General features: G+C 44.9%; 1 protein-coding gene across 1 annotated transcript in view; it reads right to left on the reverse strand.

The window, feature by feature from the left end:
* The window catches only part of LOC133128699 (kinesin-like protein KIF26A), a 38938-nt gene that overhangs the window by 8410 nt on the left and 16956 nt on the right, over window positions 1–13572 (reverse strand). Inside the window, exons 5-10 of the mRNA XM_061242416.1 lie at window positions 10741–11003; window positions 9323–9500; window positions 6882–7041; window positions 6019–6181; window positions 2671–5611; window positions 704–897 (exon numbers count right to left, since the gene is read on the reverse strand). Of these exons, the coding sequence (XP_061098400.1) occupies window positions 704–897; window positions 2671–5611; window positions 6019–6181; window positions 6882–7041; window positions 9323–9500; window positions 10741–11003 (3899 nt within the window). The remainder of the gene's footprint in view (window positions 1–703; window positions 898–2670; window positions 5612–6018; window positions 6182–6881; window positions 7042–9322; window positions 9501–10740; window positions 11004–13572) is intronic.

A 13572-nucleotide genomic window follows, 5' to 3' on the forward strand; every position in this document is an offset into this window, starting at 1 on the left:
GAAGGTTAATTAGCTGATCAACAGCACGTCAAGCTTTAATAAGAGACCAGATTAAATGTGGAACCATGAGCTTGGGTGTTCCTCCATGCCCAGAACTGCTTATTATTCACAACCGTGAGACAATCATTTAAAATCATTTTTAAAACAGTACACTTTGTAAGGAATTGTAGTTACTAAAAACTATGTCTGTTATTCACCTAATCATAATAACTAAGGTTTTCAAGACCAGGCTTGATAAGGTGCTGGATACTAGCTTTTAGGCAAACTAAGTAGTAGGTAGACATTTTAGTGTTAGGAAATGGCAAGCATTGCTGAGCTGAATGGCCTGTTCTCATCCTGAATGGCCTGTTCAGTGAGCTGGTCTGGTCACTACATTATTGAATACTGAGCTGGTTTAATCATAGTATTAAAGGTAATTGAGCAGACAAAAATAATTGTACAAATTTATATATCACATCAACCAAGAACAGAACTGAGAACTGCACCAATTGAGCATGTGGACTGCAGATTTTTCACAATCGTGCCTGAAATCTTGTTACAATCGGATTCAAAAATCAGATTAATTCTAAATCTTGTTTCCACTGTTCAGGTTTCAACCATGAACAAAAAAATGCTGCTGCGGACTCGATGACGTCAACCCAATGGGACGAACACGGGCGCCATATCATGCAGGATGAAATGGACCACAAAACCGCGTGCTCGCCTCCGCCGTGCCTCCCGGGCACTGCCGCTGCAAGTGGGCCGTGTCATCGATCTCGTACACCTTGATCTCGAAGGGTTCCTTCAGAGTACCAGGCAGGGGCAGCAGGTCCACCCACTGGCCCATGGTGCCGGCCTTCCTCCCCGACGGTGGGGTGTCCGTCAGGGGGGCTGGGATCATACGTCTCCGCTGGTAGCCTGGGGGACGTGGCCACAGCACAAGAAGAAAAACGCAACAGAAAAAAACACAACCCCCGTAAAACAAAAACTACAAAAACAAAACAACTATAAACCCTTCTCGACTTCACAATTACTTCAGTGTACGATGCACATTTTAGAGCAGTAATGTTCTGAATTCTTGTTGATAAAGTTTTTGAATGCTCAGACAGAACAATCATTGATCTTCAATGCCCTTATGAATAATTGAATGCCCTCTTTCTCAGTCAAGCTTAAGTAATGCGTAGGCTACAGATTCTCAGTCCTGTTCTGTGTTGAAGGTTGATGTCTGATTTGAATCAAATACAAGTTTCTATAAATAGTATCAGGTCTTTCTGGGAGGTGGATTTTATGAAAAAGGATTAATGACTCATTTCTGAGATTACTGTCCATGTGCCTGTATTACAAATACAGTAACTTTAGATTTCTAGACCAATCTCTGGCAGTTTCATTCATGCAAGAAATGAATACATACCAATTTTTACCTTCACCATGTAAAGTATGGCTATCGCCATGCACACAAATATTATTTCGGGGTATAAACATAAGTGAATTCACAAAGGACCAAATGAAATCAATAGGGAACCAATATGCCCTTGAGTCAATCCTCTGTGTTCCCTCTTCTCTCTCTCTCTCTCTCTCTCTCTCTCTCTCTCTCTCTCTCTCTCACTCCCTCCCTCCCTCCCTCCATCTATCTATTATCAACTGTGGTCCACTCAGACAGACTCCTCAAGGACCTGGATGTGCTGTAATTCCTTTTGCAGAGAGATAGATACCATTTTTTAGAGCAATCATCATTGATTTGCACACTCACATTTCAGACTCAAATCAGATTGAGTCTGTGCTCACAAAACCGCATAAGCATGGAGGCTCAGAGGTAAAGCCACAACCCAGCCAACTGTTAGAATGCATACCAGCTAGACAAAGGAAAAAAAACAGTCATAGCTCATTTCCCTTGCAGGCACACCCATAAACCGCTGATTGACCTTTGTGTTTTCGAAATGTTTCAGAGCTGCTCCTCAATGCGGGAGTATTTACAGAATTCACTCAATGGCTTAAATCAAAGCATTTTATAGACAGATACTAAAGCTCCTTAGAGCAACCAGCTTTGTTACTTACAGCATTTCATTAGATTCTTTACAAGAGTGATGTTCAGCATTAAGTCTAGATTATTAGCTCATTAAAAACAGTGCTTATGTTGTAAAGTGAAAGACTTCCCTCTTAGAGCAGAGCAAAGCATTTAAAGCAACGTGTCAGTTTAATTTAAAATCATTGGGCAATAACAATCAGTTAATAAATTTAACAATCAGCTTAATAAAATCCATGTTGCTTTAAATTCAAATTTTGTACCTTCTTCAGGAAATAGAGAATACTACAATGGGACATTTTACACAATGTCAAATGTTCACAAAGAGAGAGCATGCAAAGTGCGAAAAGGCCTTTTCTGGTTTGAACTCTTGCACTCTGTCTGAAGCAGCATACCCATTTTGATCTCCATTTTTTTGGAGTAAAATAGATATAGTTTTTTATGCTTTCTTTGAATTCAATGCTTTTGAACTCTTAGAGTGAGGAGCGCACTGAACAGCTCTCTCAAGATGCTATTCTTTTCCCGCATTTACCCTCTTAAAATATTTCATGTGTGAGGCTTGTGGACACGGAAGACACGACTCTGAAAGAACAAAGAATGCCCCACTTCATCTCTGTCAGATCCATTTTCATGCTCGGGAGTCCCACAATTCAAACAGCAGCACTCACCATTTGTCCGCTTCTTGGGGGACCTGGGGGTTCGGATTCGGCCCAAGGAGGACCCGCCGCTCTCGCTCAGGGAGTCGCGGGTGGACGAGGCGCTGCCCGTGGCCTCGCTGTCACGTATCATGCTCTCGTAGCCGCTGCTGCCGCCGCTGTGGTAGAAGAGTGCGGTGCGGCCCATGGCCGGGGGCAGCTCCCCGCTCAGCACGCTGCTGTTGTCGCTGCAGTGCCCGCTGCTGTAGCGCGATGGCATTCTGGGGGCTGTCATCTTGCTGTAAGGGGACGGCGGCACTGTGGCGAGCTGGTCGCTGTCACTGAGGTTTCCACCGCTCTCAGCGTCCCCTGAGCTCCTGGGGTGCCTAACAGAGCTCCCAGATGCCAGCTCGCTGACCCTACTGTTGGCAGCACGGGACACTTGCTTGGTACTCACGATGGTGGTTCTCCCTAATTTTCCAGCGACCCCTGGTGCAGAAAAAGTTGTGCTCTTTCCATTCGGATGTAGGTAGGCATTCCAAGTAGATGGAGCAACACTGCATATGCTAGGGGGACACTGTGGCAAGGAGTTTCCAGAAAACATGCTGTGGACCTGGTTTGCATTCATAGCCCCAGCTATGGTGACTGTGCTGCCCTGCATGTGCTCTAGCTTGCCAGAGGTTCTGGGGGTGGCGAAAGAAGGAGGTGGGGAGGAGGAAGCAGAGCCTGAAGATCCTGGCTGAGCCCCCAACCTTCCAGACCTGCTCCTGCTGCCCAAGCTGGCATCACTGTTCTCTCGGGAAAGACCCGATTTTGAGCCGTCAGATGTCAGGCTGTCATACCTTTCCAAGGACGCGAGACTCCCATGACTTCCGTGTCCAGTGCTGCCTTTGTGCCTTCGGGTCTTCTGACTTGATTTTGTTTTGGCTGAGGTGTGGTCAGCCTTAAGGCTAGAAGTTTTGTGGCTACTTGTGTAACCTTTGAATCGCATGTCAAACTCCACTTCCAATAGGGATAACTTGGATTCAGTAGACCTTGAAGATAAATTATTCCTATACTTCTGATCTAGCTTGCATCTTTGGACAGGTTGGGGGGAATGTGAGCTGCCCTGAGGCTTTGAAGATGAACCATTCAGTCCACTAGACTTTTTTCTTAATGACAAAAACTTCAGGCTTCCAGTTGTAAATATACTGTCTTCATTTGATTTAGTGTGACTGGAACTGTGAATGACGGGCATTATGCCGAGTGTGGTCGCCTCCCGTCTGAGCATTGGAACCCTGTGGGAAGTCTCAGCTTTGCTGTCGTTGGACCTCTCACATCCGTCAACTACCCTTTGGGGTGAACAATGCCCCTGTTGCTTTGGTGGTCGAGGTACACTGTTGCTGTTTCCAACTTGCCTTCTGGAGCTGTTTCTTGATTGCCTGTTGGCAGAATCCAACTCAGCAGCTCTTGAATCCCTGTGTCTGTCGAAGTTCAACCAAGAGTCATCCGGCTTTCCCCGCGGCTTCTGCTGCTCATCGTTGATGTTACTTTGTGCAATAGATGAGGTAGGTTTGATATTCCTTGGAACAGTTGAGTAAGCTTGTGGGATCTGGGGTTGTGAAAAGGTATTGACAGCATTGATTCTTGTTTTACAATCCCTGGAAGGTGGTATTGAGGACTCCAGGATAGGTGAGCACTTGCTGGGGGGAGATTTATTGGAGGCAGTAGCGGTGCCATCATTTGTCAAACTTCTGGTGTCCTTTTTCAAGGAGGATTCCTCACGGTGCATTCCAGAGAAATCTGAGTGTGGTACATTCTCTGGACCAGTGCCCTGTGTGTGTCCCCTCCCCTTTCTCAGCCCAGAGACATCCACCTGAGATGTGTAGGCATCAAACTCGTCATTGATGCTGCTGACAATGGCAACCCGGTGCAACCCAGCAGGCAGGGTCTGAGAAGAGCGGTGGTCACCATGGAAGCGATATGGCGATATGCCAGGCGATATAGCGTTCTCCACAAGCCCTCCGATGGACAGCTCCTCCACCAGGGTGAACACCAGCTCGTCCTCCCCGTTTAGCTCCACAGGCCTCCGCAGGGTGACGGTGGTCATCAGGGCATCCCGGTCGAAGGACCTGCCTTTTGGCATTGAGCGCAAGGGTCTCATTTCTGCGGGAGCCCTGCTGAGGCTATGGGTTCCTGGGATAGGGGACCTCCCAGGCTCTGCTTTCTGGCTCATTCCCACCGGAGGTGCCCTGCAGGCAGAGCTGCCCTCTGTCAAAAACGGGAGTCTCTGTGGTATATCCTGCTCTGTAGCAGGAGGTGCAGGTTTGGATTGGTGTCTTCTGTTCAGAGACGCAGTCTTATGAAATGCATCGGAATATAAGGCCCTTTCCCTGTCCGCACCCATCCCTCCAAAACGGTCTGGGGTTTGGTCTCGCCAATTATAATAGCCCTTCTCAGACTCTGAGGAGGCGTTGTTGGGCAAGTGGGAGGTTGGTGTGCAACAGGGTAGGCACTCAGCTGATTCACTAAGTTTGTAAGAGAGTGTGGGGGCCTTGGTGGGAAATCGAACCCGCTCTGTCAGCTTGGCCATCACACTTCCTGTTCCATGAGCCAGGGGACGCCCCCTGCCTCCGTCATTATCCCCAACACAATCCAGCCACTCCTGCAGCTCTGCGAAGGTGTTGCACTTAATGTGATCCCCATCGCCAGGGTGACCCTCTCTGACCCGCTTCCTGTTCAGGGAGGGGATGATGGGCACAGCAGTAGGCGGGGCCTCGCTGACACACAGCTCGCGCTCGCAGACAGCGGTTCCTCCCAGCCCCACGTAGACAACTGTATCTCTGGGTTGCACACTGCTGGAAGAGTAGCCTCTGTCAGCACAACGCAAGGTGGGCATTGACAGGCTCAGAGTGTGAGGGTAGGAAAACTTCCGGTCAGTTAGCCCTTGATTTTCTTCCCAAAGAGTGTCCACACCAGAAGAGCTTGATGCATACTGTGAACAGAACACATATACACACACAAACACACATAGAAACATATACAAAACACAGACACAAACACAACATTGTACCAAAAGCATAACAAAAGTTAATGAAACAATTTCTGCACAATGGGCATTGTTTTCTAAACTGTATTTTCGAACAACTATTAAAAACAACCATTTATTTTTTAATGCGTAACCTGAACAATTCCAAGACTCTAGTAGCAGAGTTTGTTACAAGTGAGAAATTACAAACATTCAAGGTCTAACTACCTGCACAGAATAGCAATATTTTAAACCTGACTTCTTACGGGCACACCCTCCCTTACACTCACACAGACACACACTCATACAAGCGCACACACACATACACACACACATATATACACTGACCTAAGGTTTCTTATTTATGCACTGACCTTAGATTTCTTCTTCCTCATACGGTGAATGCGAGAAGCCAGCTGGATGGTGTTAATTGTCTCTGCATAATTAGCCGCAGAGTCGGAGACGTGAGCGATCATGGTGGTTCTGCAGTTGATGTTCCCCAGAGACTCGCTCAGCAACATCGTAAGCTTGCATACCCTGCATCAGCATTTCAGTATGTAAAAACAGCCTTGATGTTAATGTACAAAAGGACAAGATGGTGTACACCACTCACACAATATACTCCTTTACACTATTTGTGCTTGTTCTTGGTGCCTGATATGTGGTACCCAGTTTTACTATTTCTAGCTTTATTAGTATTAAATATAAATGTGTATCCTTCTGATACAGCTATTTTCAGCCATTTTATCTGTCTCTGTATAACACTCCAATAGTGTCTACAGTAGGGGATGTCACACATCATTGCCAAATGCCTCAGCCAGAGTCCCCCTCAGAAAGGTGAGACCACCTGCTTCTCTTCTCAACTCTTTGTTGCGTATGACCGGACTGCACTGCGCTCAATGAGGTCTCGAGAGATATTCTCAGAACAGCCTGCCCGAATGCTCTGCGTTTGTCCCATTTGAATAAACTTAAATTCTTTTAGGAGAAATTGTCAGTGATTTCTGCATTCATCGTCCTCCATTTGAGTCCATCGAAAGGGCAACAATACATATAACACCGGTTTCCATGCAATAAAATGGTACATTCTTAAATGGGGGTTACTGTAGTTGTTTTGGGCAGGTGTTATTTCCTTCCTGCACATTGATTTAAACGGTAGACTGGCCTTTTTCTTTTCTTTCCCTGAACAAGCTCTGAAATGCCTCTGTTTTGCACCATCCCTGCCTCTTTAAAGACTCACCTGTAAGGTACATGCTTAGCCCCACTGGTAAGGGCCAGGATGACATTTCCCAGGGTATGCAGAGTCAGGCATTGGCCACCACCCCTATTGTGGCCCTCGCTTGTGATTGGTTCACAGCTCCCCAGGTCAATGAAGTGCAGACGACTCCTCCCCCCAGACACTGTGGGAGGGAGGGAGGGGGGTGGGGGATGATAGCATGCATACAAAATTAATGTAAATCACATTTGAGTGTAAAGTAGTACAGTTCATATGCTAACCCTAACAGTGGACACTAAGCATACAAAGGCAACAATCACTCCTTGTGGATTTTTATCTCTGTGATGGTTAATCCAAAGATTGATTATAATCGGGAATTCTATTTGTACTGCGAGTCAATAACACCAACACAGTTGTCAAGATTGTTAATTATTTTTGCAAACTGTGAAATGTCTTTTTGAGGCAATTGCACGTTGATACAGTATATTGCCCATAACTCTGAATCTACTAATTTGAGTTAACTGAGCTGAAACGTGTTAGCATGAATCCCATAGATGAGTTTCCCGTTTATCCAATGGGGAATGTACATGTAGCTAGAGGGCAGAAATATTTGAAATGGGATAAAATCAGGAATTTATGCCCCTACCACTTCTGCATCATTTTAGGAGTTTTGGTTTACTTGAAGGGAGAGAAAATCAATGGTATGACGCCAATTTGTGACTATGAATGCAGCTATACTATTATTATTATTATTATTATTATTATTGTTATTAAGCTAGATTAAACCTAAATAAAATGATATTTTCAGGATGTAGCACTAGGATATTGCCACTGAAGGATATTGCCACTGAAGTTACATAGACTGATCTTTTTCCTCCATCTCACCTTTTCCCTCTCATATTCAATGTGACATAGCAAGAAAACTCATCATATCTGGGACTTATCTCACGAAGTTTTGATATGTGAACTGAGATCTGCAAAATGCAATAGATTTGTCCTTCTCTTTTTGGAGTGTTTCACATAAAAATCGCAATTGCTAGCCACAAACGTATGTCACAAAGAGCGTTCATGTAGGCAATCATTAAATCGGCAATCATTGTTTTAGTTAAAATCCAACGTTCTGGAGTACAGAGCCAAAGCAACAAAAATTGTGTCACTGCCTGAATACTTTTGCAACTCACTATCTCTGTAGTTATTTAAAGGCTGGGAATGATCATTTCTGGAGGAAAGGAAAAGACTACTAGCATTGAAAGGATTGGATGTGTGAGAGGCCTGTAGTTATCACACTTTTATTTGCGATTTGCAAGCCAAGCATTTTTGTGAAATGCATTTTGACAATTAGTTACCATCTGCAAGTGAAAATCCTTTTTTTTTTTTAAATGGCCAAAACATAAAACAAGGGTTTTTATCCATCCAAGCCACCATCTTTGAGAGTGCTGCCTATACCCCGTTTCTTTTCATGGGGTGGAGTAAATCAACACACCAGGAGAGTAAGGTATGTTCCACTGGAGAAGCACGTTCTAATCCAACACACTGATAGGTGCGAGGACTTTAAAGCCTCTTGCTACATTATTTGGGAATTGCCCTCAGAATCTGAAACATTTATGGAATACTGATGCAAGCAAGCCTTCAAAACCATTCTCGATATAGTAATGCAGACTAGCCTTCAAACTAGCCTTCATCAGCATTCCACTGAAGATGGATTCAGGCTGATTGTGTATTCAGATTTATTCAAGCACCAGCCAACAGCCTGGCCCTGGGACTGTAGTGCTAATGACAACGTAAATGTAAAGCTACTTCGGTCGCATATAGTGGGATGTCATGTTAAATCTGGTAGTGTTGAAAGAACAAAAAAACTATCCTTGTAAATACTTATGAAGGTGTTACTTAATTGGCCTTTAACAAACAGCTATATTCTATTTCAAAATGGACTGAGATCTGAAATGCAGAATCTATCAATATTTTGCAGCTACCAATTTTATACAGTCTACCTGTAGCTGTGCTGTAACTGTACAGTGCTGTAAATGTACAACATACATTTTCATTCCCAGAATTTGTCCTCATGCATTGCATGCATTCCTTCCTGTATTCTTTCAAATCGATCAACTTTCAAATCGATCAACACATGGATATTAACAGATACACATAGCTAAACACATACACTAACATATGCACAAAGAAACACATAGCCCCTTGTGTGCTCCCTGGTGGTGTTGGTAGACATACACACACATGCACATGTGAATGTACCCACACATGCACACACACACACACACACACACACACATACACACATAAATGCATGCACACACACACAGACACACACACACACACACACACACACAAAATGTCCCCTCTTAGTTTCTATGTCCCCTCTTTGTGGATGTGTAATGACACCATAGTCCCCAGTTAGATAGTTAAACAGGTCCACACACACATATACACCCACACACACTGGCCCTTACACGTTGCCTGGCCGTGGTCCAGCTGCTGGTGGTACAGATGCAGGGTGAACAGCATGTGTGAGTGACGTCGCTCTTCCTCCTCACTGTCCCTGCTGGAGCTCCGCGCGGCCAGGGCCTCATCCAGGAGAGAGGCAGCATGCTCTGGGGAGGGGGCCGGCAGCTCACTCTGATTACAGAGCTGGGGGAGGAGGGGAGGGAGGGAGAGAGAGAGAGAATGAGGGGAGGGAGAGATTAGGGGGAGGGAAAGAGAAAGGGGAGAGGGAAAGAGAGAGAGAGGATGAGGGGAGGGAGATACATTTTGTTATTGCCCACCTGTTATGTTTGTTATGTCAGTCTATGATTTGGCAAAGAAAGTATACCCTTGCCATGCCAATAAATCGTATTTGAATGTGAGAGAGAGAGAGAGAGAGAGAGAGAGAGATAGAGAGAGAGAGAGAGAGAGAGAGAGAGAGACCAAAGGGGTGGAGTCAGGGATACAGAGACAGGGAAAGGGAGTGTAATATAGGGGATATACAGGGAGAGAGAGTGAATGAAGTAACTGTTGCAGGGAGAGTGACAATCAGAACTAGAGAGGGAGAGGGTTACTGTGGAAGAGAGAATAGGTGATGCAGAAAGACAAGGGGAATGAGAAAGACAGATGAAAACAAAAGGAAATAATAGAGAAGAAATGTCAGCCGTATAGATGATGAGATTGCGGGATAGAGGAGCAGGTCCATTTCTCGCCCATTAGCCCAAGTCTCCTGGGCTAGCAGAGAAAGAGATACGCACTGAGGGATAGGAATTATGGGCCTGGTGTCAGGCGCAGAGGCAGGAAGATTGAGGTTAAAGCTCTGATAGAGAGAAAAGGCCCGGCGGAGGAGGTGGAGTTGGACAGTTAATTCTCACAGAGGGACAGGTAATTCCACACAAACTCCCCAGGAGAGAGCCACTGAGACGGAGACACAGAGCGTGTGCATCACTGACCCAATCACACAATTGTTTTGGATTCAAATACATTTCTATGCTTTACTGAGCTTGTCTGATGTATTGGAACCTCTGATATACATGCAAACCCCATCTTCTGGTCCTCTTGGTTGGCTCAATTGCACCCGGCAAGATCAATCAAGCACAGAAAAAAGTATTTGAATCCAAAATAATTGCATACTTGACCCAGGTCTGCTCACAGGGAGATTTGAAATTTGTGGTATTGTTGCTAATGTCAGGTTTTCACAAACACCAAAGACTGTGCTGCTCAGCTGGTGGACTGCAATGTGGTGGCAAGCCTGGTGGCATAACATGGCCCAATTGCTGAATGGCTCAATTACACCAGGCAAGATCAATCAAGCACATAAAAGTATTTGAATCCAAAACAACTACATATTTGAGCCATGTCTGAATCATGTCTGAATCACACACACCCCACCCACCCCCCAGCCTACCTCAGTACCGCAAATTGGGTCCTCGTGTAGGTAGAGTGCGGGGGACTGGCCGTCCCGCTGACTGTCCCCCGAATTCGGCGCCAGCAGGTCCCGGAGCATCTCCTCCCTGCCGCTGATCTCCACGGCCGACACGGCGAGCGAGAAGCGTGCGCCGGTCCGCTCCTGACGTTCCTCCACCAGCCGGTAGAGCCAGGAAATGGCACAGGGCACCACGCCCAAGCTCTGGGTGGAGCTGTCGCTGCCCATCATGGTGTAGGTCTTACCTGCAGGGGGTCAGCAAAGAGAATGCTGGTACATGTGGTTTAGGGGTGACCAAAGCTTGCTGAGAGCCCCCAACACTGGTGCAGATAAAACACCTGATTGAAGACCGTGATTCATTGAATCAAGTGTTTAAGTACCAGACCTGGGTCAAATATGTAATTGTTTTGGATTACTACTTTTACATAGAACTACTTTTCTATGCTTTGCTGAGCTTGTCTGGGGTATTGGAACCTGCAAACCACACCTTTTGGTTCGCTCAATTGCACCAAGCAATGCATCAATGGAGCATAGACAAATATTTGAATCCAAAACATATTTGACCCAGGTCAGTTTAGAACTGGGCTAAATCTAAAACTGGCACTCGCACTGGCCCTTCTTGGATATTACTAGATACTCCTGGTTTAGCGAGAGGCTTGCATTATGTAAGATCAAAATGAAAAGTAGGTGCATATACTGCCTACAGACGACGTCCTGTAGAAATTAGTTGCACGTTCCTGTGCATGCTCCAAGTATCAGGATGTTTTCGTTTTCTCTGCAGGGTTTGGAGGAGTTCCAAATTGGTCAGCTCATGAAATTAGTTCAAATTCAATTAACTCATAAAAAAATGCTTAGATGTTCTATGAAGAAATAATTAATTTAATTTCCTAAATTACCTGAACTGAAATGGTACTGAATCTATCTCTACTGAGTGAACACATCCTGATACTTGAAGAAGATATCAAAGCCTGCAATATGTGTTCCTGACTCAGATACTGCTTTAAATACGTAATTGTTTTGGATTCAAATATTTTTCTACACTTTACAGAGCTTAACCTATGAAATACTCCCAAAAAGTGCAAACCCCACCTTCTGATCCTCTTGGTTGACTCAATTGCACAATCAACTGCAAGACCAACTAAACACAGAAAAGTACTTGAATCCAAAACAATTACGTAATTGACCCAGGTCTGGTTCCTGTGTAAGCCAGTCATAAGTAACATTTGGTCTCATGCGCTGGTCAGCTTGCTGACTTCCCTCTCCTTGAGCATACATTGTTAGCCCCCACCGTTGGCACACATGCCTGTGGGGGAGAGCTAGAGAAGGATTCTTAGAGGCACCTTCTTAGGCCCTGGGGGCCCCCCTTTTCTCACATTCCTACAGGATTTGAGTACAGGAGTACTGGAGATGGTATAAAGATGTTTCATGATAATCCCAGGTCAGAATATAGTGATGTTTGGTGTTATTCTGATTGGTTCAGTGCGACTGGTGTAATGGTCTAGTTTTTGTAACAGTCTACCTTTGATATCACAACCATTCAGGAGCCGAGGGGAAACTGGGCAAGAGCTGTCTCTGTAGAAGCCACGTGTTTTAGCCCCCTGCCTGGTGGGCCTGGCTGTAAATTATAGATGGGTGACTCACTTTTAGGGTCAAGGCCTGGATTTAAGGAGATAAGGAGAAGAAACCAAACAGTCTGGGATGTCTCCTTTCCTTTCATTCACCCAAATCAGGTTTATCCCAAAGGTATATTACCATGAGAGGCACAAAGACATATTTACAGCATAATGCAGTTATCATGAAAACTCCCAACTACAGCATTCATAGATATGATGGGGCGGCCTGTAGCATAGTGGTTAAGGTCAGGAAGGGCTGCCATGTGTGAGGGGCCTGAGAGCTGGGGTTCCAATGTTGTTTAGACTACCTGTTGGGGAGTTAAGATGTATGAGTGGTCCAAGGCCAGTTGGGTCATGGGAAAAGAATCCTCCCGAACATTGGTGACCTCCCTGTGACCCCATACCTGGTCACTTCCAAGGGGGAAGACTCCGGACAATGCCACAGTGCCCTCATTTGGGCACTGCTGTCATTACACCGGTGACTGCTCTCTTAGATTAAATATTCAAAACTGCTATTAAGATAGTAAATAGACCCGGTAACACCTTGAAAACATTGCCCATGTGATCCTTGTATTATTGCATTAAGTCTTATGTAATGGTAACAGGAATTGCATGTAAAATGGATAATCAGGAGGGAAGTTTCATGATAACTGCAACATAATAAAACATAAGGGTAATCTGTTTGGTATGGATGTGATCTGATAAAATCAAGGAATCGGATGAGATACATTTCATACCAAATGGAATTTAACAAACTATAGTTTCAGTATCCCAAGGGAAAACCTACAGGTCCTCTCCTGGTAATCATCTCATTTTCCCTACTCAACAACCCCCAACGGTGGGGGTCTAAATTCCAGATTTGACCACCCCTCCAGGTTGATTTATGGCACTGCCGCCTGGTTCCAAACGTATGATTTGGCATAAAAACAAGGGAGACAGACCAATCTGGGAAGATCGTATTCGACTTCCCACACAACATGTCTTGTGTATGTATGTATGTATGTATGTAAGTATCAGGAAGATCGTATTCGACTTTCCATACGGCATATTCTATACTCTGTGTTTGTGTGTAGTCCAAGCAGGCTAGGTATGATTATTTACTCTATCTCTATTCTTAATTTGTGTATTTTATACTTGATTGTGATATTCTAAAGCTAATAACCTACCTGTCTGCGAATAAACTATTTTGTTTGTAACTTGC

This window comes from Conger conger, chromosome 5, assembly GCF_963514075.1.
Source record: "Conger conger chromosome 5, fConCon1.1, whole genome shotgun sequence".
NCBI lineage: Eukaryota > Metazoa > Chordata > Actinopteri > Anguilliformes > Congridae > Conger > Conger conger.